General features: G+C 37.6%; 1 protein-coding gene across 1 annotated transcript in view; it reads right to left on the reverse strand.

Moving 5' to 3' along the window:
• Positions 1–17,943, reverse strand: part of LOC138184433 (U-scoloptoxin(05)-Sm1a) — a 67,138-nt gene extending 49,195 nt beyond the window's left edge. The window contains exon 1 of the mRNA XM_069122345.1: positions 17,042–17,943. Within this exon, the coding sequence (XP_068978446.1) occupies positions 17,042–17,102 (61 nt within the window). The 5' untranslated portion in view covers positions 17,103–17,943. The remainder of the gene's footprint in view (positions 1–17,041) is intronic.
• Positions 17,944–23,819: the final 5,876 nt, after the last annotated feature.

The following is a 23,819-nucleotide window of genomic DNA, read 5'->3' on the forward strand; positions in this document are numbered from 1 at the left end:
AAGAAAAGAACGTTGACATTGCAAATGTAGAACTTGCGTGTTTGAAAACTTGTTCGTTCGTGAAAATATTAAACGTTGTAAAATATCGTCCAGAATATGTACGAGAGATATAATATACTATATTTGAGTCGTTCGGAAGCCACATCGAACAATTTTATAAATGAAAAAGCATAGAAGAGAGGCAATGTTAGTTCGAGTATCTGCTACTTTTTAAATTTATCTGAGAATTTACTATTATTATTTATGTCCTTTTTTCCGATAAATAAACTTTATTCATTTCTATTATTTATTTCTTCAGAATGGAATATTAATCATGCACCTAGGGTATGTAAAATATATAATGAAATAAAGAAATTAGTGAACAGTGGAATTATGTAATATGTATAGCTAAGAATTATATATTTTTCAGAATAAACATACATGTGCGTAAATTTATAAAACAGTCGTCAACAAAGGTTTCACATTTAAAAAACGAAAGGCTTTTTAACTCGGCAAAGATGCGGCAAGGCCATCGATATAAGTCGATAATCGAGAAGAAGTTTCTCCAGACCTTTCTAGATCCTAACCACGAAAACTATTCCCACTCGAAGCAACTCGGTTTCCTATTTTCTCGACGATGTTCCTCGGTGCCATTCCATTTTTCCACGGATTAAAAATTCTCGCGTAGATTTATCGCGTCCGGACCGTGCGTTCCTCGGCGTGATTTACGAGCAACCAACCAAGAATCTTGAATCGCTTTTTTCCTCGACGCTGTGAAGCCGCGTTTCGAACGCTGCGCATCATCGATACAAGTGAATATATCCTGCAGGTTTAAAATGTTTCTATTCTCTTCTGTTCCCACCAAAAACTTTTAATGTCAGAGATATTAACATTATTACGCGTGCAGTAACGATACGATTTAATACGATAAACGTACGATAACATGATTACGCATATAATATGGATATAAAAGTTTTCCATGGCACGCGTTCAAATACTTTTGGTAACAAATTAAGAAAGGAATATTTAGCACAGTTTGCAGAAAAATGTATCTGAATAGGTCAGCAAATGCAATGTCTCTCTATATGTATTCCAGCAATTTCTGTAACTCGTTCCGATCATTTTGGTTTTCACAATGTTCGGGCTTTAAGATGCAGTCGTGTCAAGTTTTCCTCGGAAAATCTTTCTCCACGTTGAAATATTCTTACAAAACACGTAAAACACGTCGGTCGTCGTCTGACGCCATTATCGTCTGTTAGCCACGTTATATCGTATTGTATTAGCGTGTCATTTTTATCAGTCTGACATCGTGACTATGGACGAGAAGCGCTGGTATTAACGGATTTCTAATACGAATAATATGTACGTACAATACGTAGAATACGTGAAAGCGCTTTTCTCTTGTAAATAACACGGTAATTTAGCGTCTGCTCTGTCTAGAAACGTTCCAAGAAATTTCGGCCGCGATCGTTAATTTTCCCCGATGTTTGGCTACCACGATGCACAGGAAACGCGCGAGAAACCACGAATATTAATAATATTAGCAATTTGTACGCGAGTAAGATGGAATGAAAGTAACAAGAAGCGAGATAAATTATAAATGACTAAAGCTATTCGTCCTTCAAAGAATTATTTGTTAAACACGTATTCCTTCGTATCTAGAAAAAAAGGATGCATACTATCGGTGATTCCAGACTGCTGATTGGTCATTTTCGATATATTAATTAACAATCGAAAAAGGTGTTCGAGTTACTAAAAACACGCCGTCTATGATTATTACGTCTTTCCTATAAAAAATGCAAATTGGTTATTCCGGAGAAAAATGATATTTCGCTGGGTCGAAGAGCTTTGGTTTTCGAGAATAGATGTCGCGAACGAACGAGAGACAAGCGTTTAAAAGAGCGCCATTCGAGATAAGGGATTCTTTCACGGTATTTCCACTTATAGTCTGGCCAACTTTTCTTTCTGCTGTATGGAAATTCCATTCTTAAAGTTTAACTCTTAAAATAAACGTCCAACACGAAGCTCAACGCCAAGCGTTGCAAATTGTAAGAGACAAAAAATTTCGTTGCTACATGGTTCACTGATCAGTTTTCTTAATCAATTTTTACATTGAGCTTTCTCTTCGAAATCGGTGTGAAAGAAGAATCTTGAAAAATGTATTACAAGCAAGTAAGTTTAAACGATCGAAACAAAAATTATACACCATTTATTTATTATACCGCCTTAAAATCTACAAAGAAAAATTCAAAGATGATAAAACGCATGAAAGTCAGCTTTCAAGTGATAAGTAAATGAAAGAAAAGTAAGAACATTAACACAAGCATTTTATTATTTTTACTAAAAATTTTCGTTTCTAACACCGTTATCGTTTGACATTTCGACTCGTCGATTCCTCTCGAGAGAATTGCAGCCTAATCCGCCCCCCCCCCTCAAAAAAAGAAGAAAGAGAAAAAATGAAAAAGAGAAAGAAAGAAAAAGAAAGAAGAAGGAGTAGCGAAGAATACGTATTTCTCTTCGTTAAAATATGTCCACCGAAACGAACGACCAAGTTGCTAATTCCGTGGATCTTTCAAATTATTCTGGAAAATTTACTCCAAGTTAACCGGCCTTTCTTCGTTGCCTCGGCGTGCCGTTTATAAACCGCCGAGTCTTGGGTCGTTTCCGGCTACTCCCTACGTATTATCCGGCCTCCTTTTCGCTTTATTTCTCTCGTCGACTTTGGCGTGATTCGTGCGGCCCAGCTCCAAGTCGGCGGCCATGTTTTTAGGAACCGGTAGTCGCTAATGAATTCCAGCGCTGCGTCGTGACTCGACGTCGATTAATAACGAGTTAACCCGAGTATGATAAACCTGACGGCGAATGAATATTTATGGCGTGCAAAATAAGGTTGAACGTACAGAAATAAACCGATTTTTTATTAGAATTATCAGAATTAAACCATCATCTTCCTTAGGTTTCTGAAGTTTTGTCGTATTTCTTTCGATACGATGCGGAGCGAAAAGATGCAGAGGTATTATTTATTAAACTGAACTTGGAAGAAAATTTAACTGGAAATTTAGGAGAAGTTTAATAGGATCATAGAATTGACGTATATATATTAAATAACACGTGATTCACTTTATAGGATGACTTTGTGTCATGTATCGAATAACTGTAACGTATGGAAAAGCTACTCGTCTTTTTCAACAATGTCAAAAGATCAGTTTTCTATAATTGGAATAAATTGTTGTATGTATCTAAAGGGTTACCTATACAGCGGATGTACGTGCGTCTCAAGAAACTCTCAATATACTCTAACAATAGTACGTACAAGTCCATAATAAGTAAATCACATTGGGACGAATTAAAAATAATTAAATAAGGAATCACTGCCAGAAATGCCAAACTGTCGCGTCTGTCGCAAAAGATTCTAGACATATTCTGGCGATAATATAATATCAGAGTGAAATCTTCGCATTTACCAAATTTCGAGCGTAAAACATATTTACACGGAATCCACCTATCGTTAAATCAAACTAGTAAAGTTTCAGCCTCGTCCACAAAACGAACCAGCGAAGATCGAATTGCAGCGAAGCAGGAATATTCGAGAAAACGCCTCGTATCCGGTGTCGCCATTATTTCGCGTTTCAGCCTCGTTTCGGCTTCCGACAAGCTATGAAAGGCTCGCGTCAGAAAAACGGAAGAGCCGTTGACAAAAGGAAAAAATTACAAGAATGAACGTTCAGAAGTATCGCTGAAAGTTTTGTCAAGTTTTACAAAAAAAAAGTACGCGACGTGCGGCGTCCTGCGATGTGAAGACTCTTTTTTCTCAACTATCAGCCGGTTTTCGACCGTTGTTCAACCTCTATTTGTTCGTTCGTACCTCCTTGATCTCGCGATATTAGTTACGTGCTCCTTTGTTGCGATCGATCATCTTTCAGCAACCTTGGAACTTTTCCGACTCGAGCTCACGAAACGAGGATATTTTCAGAATAAGTCCGCCCTTTCTGACTTGATAATTTTATTCCTTGACGTATGTGAGTTTTCGATGCCTGTTAACGTCATTCGGCTCGAGAGCAGTCGATCGATCGAATCGCATTTCTCCGTTACTTCTGTATTTTCCTGTATATTTTTGTCACCGTAACACGCACGTGGGAGTGCACTCTCACGCCCATATAACGGCCATTTGGCACAGCTAACAATTACCGACGAATAGCAGGCAGTTGATAAAGGAGCGTGGATCATTGAGAAGCTATCGATTTTGCAAGATTTTCGTTGCAACGAGATTTCGTAGCATTCCAAGTGTCTGAATCGAATTAAAGCAATTATGTGTCGAGACTGCTGTAGTCTTTGAAATTTCATGTGGAAATTTCATGTGGTATTGTTTTGGAATTAATAAAAAGGTTTCGAACGTTTTAAGAGACAATGTAGTATACCATTGAAACAAGAAGTCATATGCACTGACGGTGATTCGGCCGTACTCTCTACAAAATTTCAGAAATTTTCATAGTGATTCTATAGGGAGTGGACGAAAGCGAGTTAGAAAATGTACACGGAATCGAGCAACAGTGGAGCAACAGTGGAGAAGCAGTGGAAGCAATGGTAGAGCAACAATTGAGCAACAGTCGAGCAACGGTAAAACACCGCACATATCAAAACGCGTAAGCCAAAGTGGTGGAAATCAGGTGATTTATCATCGACGACGGCATATGGCGCACAAAGGCCCGTGCAACGAGAGAAATAAGTCTCATTATCCGGACATTATTAGCACCCGGTATTCGGTATTAAAAGCTCGTTAAACGGGGACTGTGGAGAAGGGAAAGCTTACCGGCTCGTCAGCTACGAAATTAAACGGAAATTACTTTAGGCTAATAGGTTAGCGTATCGTGACGCGCGTCCCTGATTTTCATTCAACCACCGCCGGGCCACCCCGTTTCAATTCCCTTTAGCCGACCGTTCGAGCAGAAGAATCTCCAACTGATAATCGAATTTCCAACGAAACTTGCGGCTCGTCGAACCGATAAGGGTCGGCGGCAACCGTGGCGAGGGGGTTGAAAAACAGAAACTCGTGCCAGAAACGATTCCACCGGTGATTTAATGTTTTCCAGGGGAGATCGTGTCCATCTGGAGCGCGAAGGTTAATTTATTTTTTCATTTTATTCAATTTGACAAAATTTACAAATATTTCCGGATAAGTATTTCTTGAAGATTGATTGATCATCGAGCTAATCATCGAGCTAATTACCGAGATTTCGTGAATCCTTTGGCATGCCCTGGAGAAATCGGAATCATTGAAACAAAATCTAATATTGGTAAATATTTAGACACGAGGCTGGTTTACTTAGTTTACTGGTTTTGGTAGTACTTAGTGGGATGTATCGGAAATTTTGCGATAATGGTGCTAAACTAGCATTATTGGGAAGTTATGAGGAATATTTCATCGTTATAGAAGATACTTGATCATTCGAATGACAATTAGATATAGAAAATACGTAAATGAGATTATTTATACATTTAAAAGTTCTTACTTGTCTTACTGATATTGTCTTCGATGTGACGACGCCAATTGTAAACTAAATATTGTTCCACAAATTTGATTTATCAAATATGGATGAATATATTTTACATTAACGAGCTTCCACTTACAGTTGGTATTAAATTAAAGGATGTTGTTTAATAAAAATGAACTTATACGTACGTATGTATATAGGTATTAATTATACACGTTATAACGCTAATTCCAATTTAACGCAATAGCTTTCTCAAATTAATTCAAAAAGGCCCGAATTAATTTTAACGATTCGTACAAGTCGAGATACAAGATGGTGCAGCTAATGGATTCACAAGTAGATCTTGAAGAAACTCTTTTTCCCCCTCTTGTATTATCAAGATCTATCCTTAAAGAGATTAGTAGGTTCCGGATGTTTAATCTATGCAGATCTCCAGTCAACTCCAAGAATCTCGTTCCACGACCAATTTCCTTCTACCGTACTCGTAATGAAGCTCTCGGCTATCGACGATATTGTTAGGCCCTCTTCAAATAGTATGAAAATTAATAATAATAAATTAGTAATAACTCTAACCCGCAAAGTGCCACGGTTCGCTGTTTCTCTTTCATCGTTCGTAACAATAAGTATATCATTTCAGAGTAATTTCTCTGTCGAATTTGCTGATCAATGTCAATCATTTTTAATGGTTGTACGAACGAGGTGTTATAGATTGGGATTAGGTTCTCTTCCATTCTAAAATATACAAAAATTCAAAAGGAGGAATCTCGCGTGTTAACAATTACTTTTTCACGTTAAACGCTGATAAAATACATAGAATATAACTGTAAAGGAATTAACCAAAAACAGATTTAGTGGAAAGAAGAAGTACATCTCGTAACATTTCACACCAAATTTGAAACAATATAGACGAGATTTTAACGCTATTGTATATTTATACGCTAATATATCTGGAAGAGATTTGGCGAACGTAGAATCGGCGAAATCGAAGCAATAAATCTGACAGAGGCGAAAAAGCATAAATGGAAATACTAAAGTTCGAACAAGATGTAGGAGCAATTATGATTCATAGTATCGAATTCAGATAAACTAACAAGAAGATATATCAGGCTTGCGTCGAATCATTTCGATAAAATCTATTATTTTTTCTTTTCTTTTTAATTAATGATCCAAATCTATATGATCGGAGCGACTTTTTTCGATATCTCGGGGACTGGAATGTGTAAAAAACAATTTCATTTTTTAAAATCCCATGTTTTTGAATTAATTTGGCACAAATTAAATAGTAATAAAAAAAAAAAAAAAAACGGTGAAATCTCAGTTATCGAAAAGGGAGGGAACCTCGTGGCCCTGGGCGGCTAAAACATTTCAACTAATAGTTAGAACCTCAATAACGTGAAACGTTCATTATTGCAAAAAATCTCGTTTATTATATGCAAAACGGAAATGATGAAAATTGAGAATGAAAATGACAAAAAAAGATATGAAAATTCTCCATCTTTTCTATAAAATCAACTATCGAAATGGGAATGGACTATTATCAAATTCCAATTACAGATAGGATCTAAGGAATATAGTATTTAAGATACGGTATTGAATTTCAGGAGAAATCTCAAGATTAGCGAAGGTGATCGCGTTTAAATGGCATGATGGAGCAAAGCCTGACGAATCGAAGTCGAAGCATGACATATTGCAATGATTTCTGCAAAAATACAAACAGAGGAACTGAGAAACATACGAGGCGCGAATGTCACGTGGTCAAAGCGGTAACGGGAAACTGGGTCGTGCTCGTTCCCCGGGAGATTGAACTTTCTGTGTCGTCCTCTTTCGTCTATTCCGTAAGCTGTAAAGTAAAGTCCTCATGCCGACCGGGGACCGTCGCGTCGATATGTTTTCGTCCCTGCAGCGGCCTGAACGCGGCACACGCCCATTTGTCTGGCTTTAATAAACGAAACTCTTATAGCTGCTTCTTCCAACGAAACCGAACAAACAACGTTTTCAACGGTTCAAAGAGGATTTTTTTCAGCACGCAGGAAAATTATCAATTTCAAAAGTAATTCATTTATTTCAGAGTTTTGGTTGAAATGGGAAAGAAGATAACGACAATGAATTATCGAGTTTGATTTGAAAAAGATGTTTGTGGAGATACATTTTTGGCAAGAGACGATAAGATTCGTCGTTGCTTGGTTAATTGCTAATATTAAACAAAGTAGGAGAATAGAAAATATTGATAAATTATCAGATGCATTCTGACTTGCAAAATTATTTTTATCGTGATTTATTTTCCATGAAATAAGATTTTGTGGCTACGATACCTCAGGACTCGAAAATAAGAAAGTACGTGATTACTGTGTGTCCTGATTCTAACAGCAAATTCTAATACGAAGAAATTCTACGTACATACGACAAAGTATCCCTAAATGCTGATGTTGGAGAAAGAATTTTTAAAATTCCCTTTATAACAAAAGCTACCGTAACGTATTTGCACGGTCCACTTATCAAACACGAGATTCTTGCAGCAGAGACGAAAATAGAGACTTGAAACTATCACGATGACGAAATAACATATATAATAACGTATTATATGAAAATTTTGTTTAATCGTTTTACATTAATAAAGGAGATTCGCTCGACTTTTCTTTTGTCGCTATTTCTTTCAGCTAGATCAGATAGCAGCTACAATCGTATGAAATTTAAAGAAATCGAGATATTTATAACGTTATAATAAACTACCGCTTGGCAACAGAAATGCCCTGCCTCAAATACGCCTATCATAATTCTGAACTCTCTTTCGTACTAATACATTCCATAAAACAACTGCAATAATCGAGAGAACGTAAAAGCGTAAAAGAAGAAATAGGGAAATCGAAGCTCAGAGTACGATTTGAAAAGGAACGCGTATCGGAAGGAGCTTGCTAGATCTCTCTTATAGCTTCGTTTGACTTGCCGAAGAATGTACTCGCACAAAAGCTGCATTTGCACAAGATCGATTTCCTTCGCGGTATATCCGAAATCGAACGCCCGGTTTACTATGTCTCGCGTGTTTTTATACAGGGGATCCGTAGGATTCTGAGATTTCGCACACGTACATACTCTTCTGATCCGAGGAACGCCTTTAGCGTGTTGCCAAGAATTCGTGACGTATTTGTGTCGTATTCGTGTACCAAGGACGCGATAGTTGGACACGAAAGTGCGAATCCCTCGAGTGGAACGAAGAATCTCCTGCTACTTTTAAGCTGCCCGCTGAGAGCGCGCAAAATAGACAACAATTTTGCGCTCTATCTTTCAGAGTTCTTTTTGCCTCGACTTTTTTTATCCTCGAAATTCGGCGCATTTTGAAGCGTGTTGGGTCGGGATGCGATATTTTTCCACTTATTACCATAACACAAGTAAGTGTAAATTAATATACGTTGTAGGTTCCTTTCATTTCCTCTCGTGATATACATATAAATCATTTTCTATAAAAAGCACTGTGTCGGTCCAATTTAGCTCTTTACCGTGTCAACTATATGAACTATATAGAACAACTATGATATACACTGTTGCGACACTCAACTAACTAGCGACTAGTCAGGCATAACTGATCGGTTGGTATCGCGAGCCTTGAACGTTATTAGCGACCAAGATGGAGGATTATAATAAATGTAAAGAGCGAGGTTTAGTTCACCTTATTTATTCCACTCAATACTCTGATTACAACTGTCTTTTAGTTCATTGGTTATACTGTTCCACTCAATACTCTGAATACAACTGTCTTTTAGTTCACTGGTTATACTGTTAAATATAATTGTCACTGACTGAATACTGTTATATGTTGACTCTAGAGACTACTGGTGCAAGAGTGACCCTTGGTGATATTGCTGTCGTAGAGGAAAGTTCGTGGTGGGTGTGTCTCAAGTCTGTTCCTACCTGATCATTGGGTAAAGACGTATGTTTAAGGATGGGCTGGCCGCCCTAATGAAGGATCGCGTGCGGGTGGCCTTACTCTTGGGGAAAACCCGCGTTTCCGGTCTTCCTAAGATGTACCATAAAATAAAGAAGTTACGTGCCTTATGGGTTTTTTCCGTGGGATCTTAAAGTACCTTGACTGTACAATAGGCCCACTGTTTATGATGGGTCCGCACTAAAGTAGCGTAGACCCTTGACGGTCGTCCTGCCCGTGGATTGCATCTGGTTCACATAAAGCGTCGCGGTAATTACTAGGCGGCCACTCCAAATCCCGAACATAGACGAAACGAAGGAAGAAATCGTACAAAGATGCAAAATGCTTTAGAAAAGAGGAAAGATTTTTAGAGTGTAGTGGAGGTCTGAGATTCTTGGATTTCATTGAACGTTGCGAAAGGAAACGATGGATTCTCAGTAATTGGACGGCATCGCGCATCGACGCGCGGCACGTATATGCAAATGCTGGAAATCCTGCTACATTCACGAAACTTGTTAGACCTCTTCAGACTCGAAAAGGCCAGACACTTAGGCCTGGTCCTTAGACAGAGAATTTCGAAAAGTCGACGTTCCCGTGTCCGCCCAGCCATTTGACCAGGGTCGATTTACAAAGTTCCCACTCGTACCTAGCTACTTTCGAATCGAGTGCACGTACTATCACAGTCTAGCAACAAGGAAGTAGTTTGTTTATAGGGAAATAGAAATCGGTTGTTCGTATCATTTCTTGTGTGGAATTTTTTTCATTTATAGAGTTCTTAGGCTTGTTAAAGAAGTTTTTTTTCAATAATTCCGAGAAATATTTGCTATCATTACCGTGCGTAGAAGGGCAAAACGTATCGAATAAAGCTGCGTCGTCTTGGACACTGGAATGCTTCAGAGTGAAAGAAGCGTTTATATTATAGGAGGGTCAATTTCACGCGACCCTCACCTCGTCTTTCTGCTCGAAGAGAATATCCTGTGTAGTAAGATTTCACGTGGGAATTAGTTTCTTTTTCGAAGAAAAGTGCAGTACAAGGGAAACTTTGGAAAGGTGCTCCGAAGACAGTGAAAAATTACTATAATTTTGGGCGAAACACGATTGTGGAACGAATAGCAGAGCTATTCGACCTTTGCTGCTGTTGCGTTCGAACACTTCCGGTCCAATCTTTGGGAAGAGAGGAAGAGATTGCACGAAGATGACCTATCAGGTTTAATGTCACTTTCGAGATAGTACAAATTTTTCATCAAAGTAAGAATAAGTATCTGTTTAGTACATTTCTATACTCCTCTGCTTGTCTAATTAAGATAATAAATGAATAATAAACGGTAATACGAGACACTTCCTTTGTTAGATATATCTTTTTTGAAGAATATTCGAAGCTTTAGAATTTTACGACTATCGACGAAAGAAAAATTCTACTTCATCTTTCACCCACGTCCAATTTTTTCCAAGTTTCCTCTAGTGGATCTGGTTCTTTTCAGGAACTGGCTGGCACATGTAACGAACGCACACGCGCCTTTCCATTAAACTGAACACACGCTATTAAAAATTAAGACTACGGACACTGGACCGCTTCAACTTTTTCCTTCGCTTCAAACCCACGCCTTAGATTTTACACCACTCGAGAAACTTCACGATACCGTGCTCGACGAGGTTTCGCACCCACAGGATAGCTTTGTTACACCAGGGAAACGAGGATTGCTCTATCCCTTGATACAGCGATACAGCTAACAAAGACGAACTTTCGGGTCATATGTTTTATTTAGAAAAATCTTCAAATCTGCAAAACGATGCTCTATGATAACAGAATCAGGTTGTACTCGTGTTTCAAAGTGCCCACGCGTATCTTCGTTGCGTCCGGATTATGCAGCTACTTGGCCCTATCGGCGGCGACCCAATGATATACAAGCCAACAGATTCACGGATTCCCTGCGAATTATAATTTTACGACTTTTACGACTTTTACATTGGTGACGCATGACATTCGGGAAAAAATCGATGACTGTACCATAAAGTATGGCTGCAAATTGGAAAATCAGATTTACGAATATTATGCTTTTAGAATTATTACTACTACATAGTATATATATATATATATATATATATATATATATATATATATATATATATATATATATAGAGAGAGAGAGAGAGAGAGAGAGAGAGAGAGAGAGAGAGCTGCACAAAATTATCCTCAAGGTTTCAGAAATATATTTTTAAAACGTTATACTTTTGACTCGTGTAAAAAAAAAAGATATCAATTTGTCGTAACTCGAACAAGATTCTTCTCTTAAACATCCTAACACCTTCGTAAGCTGACTTTTCGTCGAAATTAATCGTGTCGTGAGTGCACCTGCAAACGGATATATCGAACGACCACGTCCATGCGTATTTTCATCCCCTCTGGTCGCATTGACGTTGCGACGCGGGCTTAACAATATTATACCCGGTGCAGCCATAAATATCGTAATCTCTTTGCTCGGCGTTTGTTGGATTTTGCAAGTAGAAACCAGAGACAACAAGCAACTATCAGTTAGGACGAGCGATGGCTACGAGCGTCGACTCTGTGACGAGTGACGACTAAGTAGAAAGACTAGCAACTACCGGATAACGATTAACAACGAGCTCTCTTATTTCTAAAGGGCAACTAACTTGCGTTTACCCTCTGCCTGTGGCTCTGTAGCGCGACCCTAACCTAACCTGACCTAACCCCTTGAGCGGAGGTAAAAATACTGGTCACTGATGATGGGTGATCTCGCGAGATCAAAGCTCGGCATTACAAGATACCGAGAACCGTTATACCCGGCAACGAGCATTTGGACTATAGAAGATCGTTAGAGCTATGACTTTATGATAGTTTTCTGGCAAGGAAACAAACAAAGACCGGCCTTTTACGGAAATTAAGATAATTTGTAGAATAGCCAACTAACATCGTGTATACGACACTTTGCTATCAAAATGTCAATCATTTAAATATGGTTCGTTGAATTTTATTCTATTACGATACATATGTATGTCTACGTTTTCTAACTACATGCTCGTTAATAGCTGATAATTAGCATTACGTTATTATGTTATTGGGTTTAAAGGTGTTACGAGGTTATTTTTTTTCCTTCAAATCCATTTCCTTCATTTCCTTTAAAAGATGCTTAGTCAGAGAAAATTAATACGAAAAGGATTAATGCTTTATGCGATGGCCAGAATATAAATGATTCTTATACCAAATCCAACTTAATTTAATTCGTAATTATCACTTAATTATTGGTACGTACGTATGTAGAAAATTTATCTGATTACGACGAGTGATGGGGAAAATTTACAAAACAGATCCAGAATGCAATTAGTTGACTTTGCTAGTATAATCGTTTCTCTGTTTTTACCCTTATCACTGTAGAAATGTATTAGATGATGGGCATGTACATACGCATGTACGTATTAACATAAAATCTCGCGAAAAACTGCTACGTTCAATTATTTGTGGGTCCCTTTATATACGTATATTTTATTTTCTAATAAAAAGATACGACGAAATTTTATGCTGGAAGCATAAGAAACATTGTAAGAAAGGAATTTCATTTTTGAAAAGAAAGAAACTACGTGTAGTTATGTTAAAAGTAAAGCACTCACTTATCCGAAGATATCCTTAACATTTTCATCATTTATGTATAATAAAACTCAGCTAGATCTAAATAACATCGGCTCCCCTCGATTTAATCTTCCCCATGCAAGTCTCTCGTATTACAGAATAATCTGTGGAAAAATCGGATTGTTCAAATTTTTACCAACTGTTCTCCTCTCTTCTCATCGAATACATCCAAAAGAAGAATTGCAGACAACCAGTCTGAGATTCTAATCTGGCAAATAACATAGGAACTTTTATCAACAACAACGTGAATTTAGACGTAAAAAATCTCGTCGGTATCGATCATAAACACTCAAATGTAGATCGGCAAAGAAACTTGAAGCGACATGTAAGTGTAACTTGCTAATTTACAGAAGACGCCTAAACGTCGGGTCTTGTCGCGTCGTTAGCTTTCAAGTAACATGGTAACAAGGTAATTTACGTACGAGTTAGTTAAAAGTTGCACAAATTTAGATCTATAGCCAAATGAATATAATAGCAAATTTTATGCCATCCTACGATACCACCATACTTTCAACCAAAATGCATATAATATCGAATGAAAACCGGTCGCGAATTTAGATTTAAAGGATTTAAACTTTGAACAAAATAATAAGCTGTCAATTTACTAAACTTTATGAAATCTTTAGATAACACGAAGAAAAGATATCGATCGATTAAAAGGATGGCAAATTTCACTGTGAGGAAGATCTTTAAGCTATCAAATGTCTGGAAACTGAAATTTAAATACGGGATATGATTAATTAACACGAGAACAATTTATCAAGTTATTAAAAGCCATTCGAACAAACAGTAACGCAATAATTTATCATTCTTCTAAATAAGTGGCATCTACGATGATAATCCATATTCACTTGTTACATCTAAAATTATCTGAAAGATGATTGATCACGATTTAAAAAGAAAAGACTAAAAGACAAACGCGATCTTAAACAGATTTACGCCATTCAGTTTCACCGACACAACGAAATCGTACCTCTCGATCTAAACCAATCGATCGCCGACAAAAGGTACCGATACTTGGAGAGTGGAACGATAAAAACGCGCATTAGGTCGGCACACCAGCCAGTTTGGATTTCCAGCTAGAAGCTAGCCTTTTCGCGGGTCAAAGACGACGAGGCTAACAAAAGTGATAAAGGACCGCAAGGGTGCAGCCCGTATATTTACGGCACCACGTCGCTTTATTATCCCTTTTAAGAGTGAGAGAGGGAGAGAGAGAGAGAGAGAGAAATTCCGGGTCTGAAGTGTGGATGTTCGGCCTGATTTTAGGGACTTGATATTTGTATCCTTGTTAGATGCGTATAAAATGTACAGCGATGCAAAAATGTACGAGGATGTACGAGGGTTAAGAGAAAAATGGAGAATGAGAAAGAGGGTGCAAGAGAGGGAAAGAGACGGACAGACAGAGGAAAAAAAGACGCGATGCCCTTCAACAAGCCTCCATTACGTGATTGGCGTGGGTTCCGCCAAAAGGGAAACACTGGCGTTAAAGCGTCGTATTGTACGGTGTCAGTTCGAAGTGAAAGATCGAAGAAAAAGAAGCAGAGGTGACCACTTGCACTTTCGGCTGAAGACCAATTGAAGATCAATCGAAGACCAATCAAAGACCAACTGAGAACCAAATGCTGAGCGTGCTAGCTGTTGTTTCACGCGAGTAATGCTGAAAGGGCAAGAATCTGTGAATATCCAGTGCTAGGATGATATTACGGTGCGTTCCGTGCAGAGGACAGGTTGGTCTGGCATTATAGATAACGCATAGAGATCTATCTGTTAGAACTTGGAGGCGATGAGGATTTCTTCTTTTCGCCAATGTACCAGGAATGCAACGAATTTATGAATATCGTATTACAATATTAGAAATCGTTATAGATTGGACGGTAATATTGTGCACGTTACGTATTATGAAAGTGACAACATGGATGATTTACAAGATTGAAATTACAAGCATGGAAGTTGCCAATGGCGTAATAAATGAAACAAATTGGAAATATGGAATAAGTTTTAACATTTGGGAGTAGCTTTAGGGATTGCAAAATATTTAACTTCTAAACCGAACAGTAAGAATTTCGACTAGTGTAACTTGGAACGCTCTTTATTTTCACTCAACCAATGATCCTAAAATCCATGAATGGAAGACAAGTTCGATCATTATACTTCCTACTCCAACCTTACGTGGTTATATATATCATATTTTCATAATTTGATCCAACATATGAAGAATAAAAAGACAAAAAAATGTTATACATATAGGAAATAGGTATTTTTTGCCTCTTTGCCTACAGAGCTTCAGTACTACTTTTACGAAATTTGGGTTGTTCAAACCCTACGAGTTCTCGTTGTAGAATGCAAAATCATTGACTTAAAATTGATAAAAATTGACTTAAAATTAGATTCCATAGTGAAACCATTTTTCACACGCTTGCCATTCGCTTTTATCCAGGAACGTCTGTTCGTCGAGATACCAAACTCGATTATTTGCCTAATTCCTGTTTCTCTTTTCACCCCTTTCAACCTATCCCTGCTGTTCATTTAGCAATGGCGAAAATTCGGTTAGACCCGCCCCTACCCAGGCTCTGCGCGGCCAGCTCCATCAAAGCGTAAACTTTTCCTCGGAAATAATGCTATTCATTGAGAAGGCGATGCGTTTCGTTGCGACGCGGGGATTGAAACAATCCCTTCGCGACCACGACCAATAGTCGATCGGATAATGAACTCATTGCGCATAGAATATCGCACGAAGCTACTGGCGGAATGATTCTGTTCGAGAATCATTCAATAGATGTACTTTGCGGAAGAATGCAGACAATTGGCCACATTTCGAACGCTGATTTTGTGGAAAGTGGATAATCGAGCCGTTTAACGACGACAATAGGTTGGTGGAAATAATTAATGGAGCTTAGTGGATTTTCGGGGGGTTAATCGGAATGAAGAAGCATATCGCGTGCTCGACGATTGTTATCGAGCGGTAACGTTTAACGAGTCGAGGATGAAACGTAATACGGGATGGTCCGATTCAAATTATATCCGCGGCCGTTTCTAGAATCGAGTTGCGTGTAATTCGTGAAATTGTTGTATCGCTTGTTGGTATTTTCATATTAACAAGTACCGTCCAGTAGGTACTTTCAATTTTCTCTTCATCTACAACCTACATACACCATTCCTTTTAGAATTTCACGCGCAAATATGTTAGCGGCAACACACTTTTATGCCGATATAATGCCAAATAGTTCGTCACTATTTAGCCTTACGATAATTCATGACTGCGTCGAGGGCTCAATAAGGATCTCGGTTGAATGCTTGAGTGAATGTTTGAAAAACCGATCGAGCTATGAGGTGCCTATGACGTAACTGTCACGTCACTCATGACATGACCACAGAATACGTGAAACAGTTTGACCAATGATAGATTGATAAGGAAATAAACCGATGGCACAAGCGACCCGACCAATATCCACGATGAATATAATATATATAAAACAAAGAATCTATTCCTTATTTAATGCATCTGGCCACGGAGCAAGAAAGATAGAGATGCCTTTTGGTAAGCGAATTACTAGGGACCGCACGGCTCTTATCCCAGAACTCTAAGAAGCGCCAAGTGCTTATCAAAAATTCATTCTTAACAAATTTTTAATTTTCGTTTTTCGAAATTTACTACTATTCGCGTACTGAAATTGGATTCATAAACATTTTCGATAGAGAGTAGAGATCTATAAAAAAGATCGGTAGACTTTACCATTGCTCCCCCCCCCGTACGCGCGTGCGCACGTAGACACACACACACACACATACAATCAATTAATTTGGCAATTAATTAATTTGGTAATTTTAGCAATTAATTTGGAGATACCGTTAAAGAAGAACTCTTTCAAACGAAAGAAGGGTATAACGCGATCATTATTTTCATCATCACATAATTTTCAATGATAAGAACCGAGAGGTATTCTATTTCGTTGGCTACATCGGCCACTTGCGTTTCACGAGAAGCAGAAGCGTAGAAAAACTCACCGATGCAGATGAAGAGCGTCGCGAAGAGAATCGGCGGGAAAGCTCTCGAGAAGGAAAACATCCTGCTGTCGGTGGTTGGAGCTTGTACTGCGAGAACTGAGAATAAGTCCGTCAGTTTGGACCGATGATACTTGCGAGAGCCAGGAGCCGCCCAGGAGCGATATAGAAAGAACAAGGCACTTGATCCAGCGACTTCGTCTCTTGAAAAACTCTCTTCGATCTTCGATGATCAATCCGTTCGATTCGATCCGTTCGCGATCAACCTGCAGACCAAAATTCTGTTTTCTCTTAATACAAGACGATCACTGACAATCGTTAGATCGGGGATCCAATCGCGATCCTCCGTGTGTCTCTTCTTGCCTTCTGATCCTATGCCTCTCTTTTTCCAAATTCTTCTATTCCTTACTTTTGATCTTATGTTAGGATTTGTTTAACTGGCTTCGTGTATTGTTTGTTCTCCGTTTGTTCGGATAAAAATTTATTCGGTTGAAGACGATTTTTCTTTGGAGGCACTGAAGGGTTACACGAAATCACGAGTGGCCGCTTTTTGATTGCTGGGCCACGAAAGAGCGCGTCCTAACGCGTACGACTGGTGAGGCGCCGCCGTCGGACTGACTTTCTACGTTACGTTACGCTGCAGTAGTGGCGCCGCGACGCGCCGCGCCGCGTCGTCGCGCGCGCTTATCTTCTCGCACCTCTGTGCCCTCCACCATTTTCCTTTGCACACATCTACGTATGTTCATGTGTTTCTGTGTGGCCTGTGCATACGACCGCTACAAAATTCGGCCTGTTCCCTTTCGCTGGCCTCTTTTGTAATTTGCGCAAGCTGGCCACTTTAGCTTCCGGATTATCGTTCGATAAACAAATTCGATAAAACAATTCACAATTTACGTTCGAGTTCGCACGATCTGTTATCTACGATTTTAACTTTCTTTACTTTAACGCAATTTTGCTTCTAATTCACTTCTAGTTCAGCATCTTCGTGCTATCAGATTTTCTTCATCGCATAAAAGCATATACGTACTACGAAACGATACGAAATTTGATATACTTCAACTTAATTGTACACTACCACACGCTATTTTATCTACATTATTCTAGGCTGCCATATACATACGTATGTACTGTAATGTCGACAATAAAAAGTACGCAGCCGCTTAATATATAAGCTTAATATATATGTATAAGTTTTATTAATTTTTGAGAAAACAAAAAGCTAAAATACCAATTTTTAGATATTCTTTCAAAAATTCTAATCGACGTATCTATTCGATCGTATAGCATAATTTCAAATTCTCAAAGCCTTTCAATTTCAATGCATTACAAACACTGTATTTATATAATAGTTGTTAAAAATTCGATATCGATAGTGTAATATTTTAACTTTAGTTTCGTGACGTTTTATCCGGTGAACTTTTTTAATTATCATTTTATCGGTCACCTCCAGTTTCCTAGTTATCAGTTTTACTCAGCGCCCCGTTAAACCTTTCTTTCGTTTATCCGCGTGTCGTCGCGGAAATTTGTGAAACAATCGCAGCTGTGTGAAAGGTAATTCTGATATTCGCAACCCGAAATTCATCGTTCACATCGTTTCTTGTTAACTTGTTAAATGTGGCAATAGTTCAATTACAATCGCGCCATCGATCAATTTCCTTGACGTTCCACTATCAAATTTTCAAACACATTTTCTCTGCATTGTTTATCGTTACTACGCCTATACGGATCAATAGAACGAAGATAGTAGTAGAAAATGTTATGAGCAATTTCATTTATTTCATAAATATTTTTCTAACAACAAAACTTCAAGAATTCAACGTTTATTTCGTCATAGTTTGAAAGTTTTGCGCAAGAATCTGCTTAAATTCAAGAATTGTACGAAAATGAGATAGTATATAATAGTATATAGTAGTATATAATAGTAAATCGCTAATAAATACGGAATTACATATTGAAAACTTTCAAACATATGAAAACACTTTACGCACACACAATGAATAAAATAATCAAATAAAATAACATAATAAAATAAAATAACATAATAATAATATTAAGCAAGATAGATTGCAAATGTTCATGCATTTATAAAGAATTAAATGTAGAAAATATTTATCCGCGATAACTATTGCAGTAAAAATGCTGTTTATGGGATTCACCTCCAGTCACTTCAACTTTATCTAGTAATACAATTTTATTATAGCAAAAATCCTATAATTTGCAGTAACCGAGTATCGCACCAACTAACATCCGCTCGATGCGTCTCTACTTGCTAATACTGCTGTTGATCGAATGCCCCAACTTCAGTTCCGTTTTCCAAGCATCTGCCTGGATTCGCCGCCTTTATCTCGCCTTTATCTCGCCTTGTCCGGTCCAAACAACTATCGGCAGAAACGTAATGTAATCCGTTCATCTAATTAACGACAGTTGAAGTCGCTTTTACCTCGTATGTGTACATCATCAAGATCACCCTGCTCAGTGGCCTTCGCAAGATTTTAGCCGTATTTGAACAGTGGTTGTTTCTTCAGCGACGTTTAATTTCCCTGGTTAACTTTCTCGTGAATATTTACCGTTTACATCATATCCAGATATCCAGTTGCATCATCGTTATCGGGCGTGCATTCATTTGACAGTTATCGGTAACTTGTATACATCGCGCATGCCTATGCACTATGTATTATACGCGGGCACCGATCATTGCATTTCCTACAGCCGCAAGTGAACAAAGGACCAAAAGATTTCTGTGTTCGATGCGTTTCCACCGATTCGCTACGAAACCTCAGTTTCTCTCGTTTTTCGAAACGGTGTCACAAGATGGGACATGTATCTCGTTTTATGCTAACAACTTTTAACTAGCAAGTAACAAGATACTAACTGCAGGGTTATTCGCTTAACTGGGAACCCAAGCTTGCGACGACATATGAGAATAGTACATCAAGTGTGGCTCGCCATCTATAATATAAACTGTTGTTAGAAGTATAATTAGGCGAAAACACAGTGCGATTTGATTATCGCCAAAGGACTTCAAATTTCACGTCACGATAAGGATAAGACGACCGCTCGAAAGGCGAGCCTCGCGTTTCCGCCCAACGATTTTATATCTCTGCACGCTTTCCGAGCTCTCGAAGCTTTTATTGTCATGAGAGTGAAAACTAATTGATTATGATTAAGAATTATAATAATTAATTATGTTTGGGAGTTAAACAAAAGGAACAAGAGAATAGGATGAAATATGTGCCATATAAAATGAACTACTGCATAACATACGCATTCTACAATGCCGTGCTTTTACTATGATGCCACACTTCCTACTATAATATTTATATAACTATAAATCACACCTACGTAAAAATCTAAATATCTGCTTACTCTATCTACGTAATAAGCTAAACGTTATAAAGGGAAAGGAAAGGGACATCGTATGGAGTATGGTGCCCATCACTCCATGCCACAAAAGATTCTTAAGCAAATTCGATCTGCGAAAAGTTGGTAAAATTCTATAAAATATGTATAATTATTAGCTGAATGGTAAGGCTGAAAGATTATTTCCTAATATTTATCCCCTTTCTTTTCTTCATCTCCTTTGCTTCTTTCGTTCTTTTCGGCCTTTAGCATACATATTTAAGATGCTATGAAATATTCAAATATAGTATGTAACTGAAATGTACTTTCTGTAAATTGATAAATCAGAACCAAGCTCGTTTACTGGATTAGTACTTAAAGAAAAGAAAAGAAGAAAGAAACAGGCACCTCTGAGGTGACAACATTTTATATTACTTTACTCTTTACTATAGATTAAATTACTCTTAATTAAATTTTAGCAAAAATAGAGAATCATTTGTATCTCTTTAATCAAAACTAGGAAAGTTGAAAACAAGAATTAAAAATTGAAAATTTAATTTGAATATTAAGATGAGAGAAGAACCGATCATTATAAAATCACTTGCTTTATTCTTTAACTTTTACTATCTGTTATTTCTTATTCAACATAATGAAACCAAACATACGCATACAAATCATTTTTTGCAGAATTTTTGTAACAAATGACCGATGATCGTGAATGAAGTTTTATTCGTGCAAACGAAATTCAAATATTTATAAAATCCTACATTACTGTTAAAAAATTGAAAATACTGTGGTTGAAAGAATTCTAAAAATTATGGTTCTAATAACGAACAACCACTAATATTCGTTAAAATAGCAATGAATTAAGTTTCAACTAACATTTAAAACAAATTACTAGACACTTGAAAAAACATTAAAGTATTTCATTATGATACTTTGTTACATATGAAATCACTCAAAATTCCATACATGTATATATATATGTATTACATTCGTAATAAAGTTCCGTATTTTAGTAGTCATTGTAACGTTCACACTAACAAAAGAATATGTCTTGTAGCAGTATTTTCGATAACAAATGCACTAATAAGGAGCGCTGGAAAAGAATCAACGCAGTAGCCAGAAGGGCTACTGAAATTCAATAGTCTTCCACTCTATATAATCCCGATCAACAAACCGTGAGTGAAACGTAATATTCTTCTTGTTTCGCAACGCTAATTTATTACTAATATTTGTGAAACAGAAAATTCTCAAAATCAAGCGCGAAGAGTGCTCCATTATATCTGCAATATCAATTAATCTATCATTTACAGAAAAAAAAGGAGGAAATAGGAAAAGAAATAGAAAAAGGTCTGAAAACTCCCGACATTTGATACGCAACGCTAACAAATAAAATAAACTTACGCACTCGTATCGAATCAATACGCAACACTAATAGCTAGAGATTCAAGTGCAACCATTTAAAAGGTTGCTGATGAATGATCGCATTTGTACAGCTCTTATAGCTGTATCTAGCGATCCAGGAACAGTCTCCGACAAATGCAGTCAGAGGATTTTGGGCATTTTGTAAACGCAACTCTACTTAACAAAACGCGATCATTCATTGTCGCAACGCTAACTCTTAAACTGAATTCAATGGAAATTACTATTTATTATATAAAAAAGCTACTTCAAATATTCTGATATTCCAACTTATAATACTATATAATTAATTAAGAACTAACATTTTTACAATCTAATTATAAACTACATAAAGCTGGATAAATTCTGATATGTATAATTCTCTAAGGAGTTCTAAAAGTTCATAATAAAAATTGCAAAAAACAATCGCGATATCGTAATTCGCAACTCAAGCAAACACGATTATCATTTTATCGCAACTCTAATTCAAACCGTAATCATCCTCTCGCGACGCTAAGAAGAAAGCCGCGATTAGCCCAATGGGATGATGAGACGATATATACATCGGCAAAAAAAACTACTACTGCTACTACTACAAATACTAAAAGCGAGCATAGTGATAAAGTAGTAACAAGAATGACTTTCCATGCTCTGGATGAACCAGAGGATAGGGAGCCATTAGTAGTTGCCCTCTAGAGTAGCAGTTTGCCGGGCCTCTTCAGCTTATAGTCTCTTCTTTCTTCGGGCGCAATGCCCGCTGAAACTTAAATCAAAGCTCGAGTCTTTCTAATCTTCTAAATTTCTTATAAAGGTAAACTAAAAATGTAAACCGCGAAAGCTGATTCAAGTGCACATGGACTGACCAACGATCACTTGTCGTTGTTGTTGAGCATGTGCGAGCTCGAGCAATAAACGTCCGCTTCGAGCCTACTCGCTTCCGCGTCCGCGAAATTCGAAAGATCAATAGACAAAACCAGAAACGAGAGCATGCTCTACTCGTACCAGTTTCACCGTCGATTTTTCAAATTAGATTTCCAGAAACAGGTTGATCACACGAAAGCACGCCTACCCGACCAGAGATTGTGCCAACCTGCCCGGCCCTACCTACTTATAATTAACAGACACACCAGAAAGAATACTACCTATCCTACCTAGCCCTATATTTAAAAAATGGCAAAACAGGCACACCAACACATTCGCCCCACTGTTCTCACACAAACGCTCGGGCGCAAAAATCCTACACTAGAGAGGACGTCCCGGGACGTCTCCGACACTCGAGCTTAACAAGCAGCATCCCCACTCTAAGGTACCATTTTTCTGAAATCGACTGACGAAGGCTAGTGACCATTGCGCAAAACGCGATAAAACACGTATAAAGAAATTATCTCGTTAGAATAAATGTATAAGTAGACTTGGAATTATGATTGTAACTGACAGAAATGTTAACACTGCGGTTATACTTAGTCGTGTACGTGATATTATCACAAATTCTGATTTTATTGATACATACATTAAATTAATATATGTCTCAACATTTTTAATACTCTAAGTTGTAACGAATGAAAAAATGACGCAATTCCACAGCCTAACCACACACACACACTCCACACACACACGTAATGTGGAATATTCGTCGTGCACGATACAGTAACACATCGTCAATCGCTGAGAAATTTTTGCATTAATTATGGTCATCGTGCCCAATGTCTTTCTCCCATCCAAGTAGCACCTGGGCACGTGAGCGAGACCTGACAATGGGCATGGAAATGGTTAAATCCGAAAATCCTGATCTAAAAATATAAGTACTTTGTCTAATTTGTATTTAACAGACTAACATTCCCCGATTTTATATTTTATTACTTAGTTTCAGATTATAATAACTCTACTTTATTAATTTAATAAATGACTGAAATTTTAATATTACAAAAAACTAGCATTAATTGAAGAAGGACTAACACTCGATGTTTAAATGGTTAAATCGAAATGTATTACTAAGATAGAAATAATCTCAGGCGATCTCTTCGTCGAAGCATTTTTT

The sequence above is a fragment of the Bombus flavifrons genome, chromosome 10 (assembly GCF_040668555.2).
Source record: "Bombus flavifrons isolate JBK064 chromosome 10, iyBomFlav1_principal, whole genome shotgun sequence".
Taxonomy (NCBI): Eukaryota; Metazoa; Arthropoda; class Insecta; order Hymenoptera; family Apidae; genus Bombus; species Bombus flavifrons.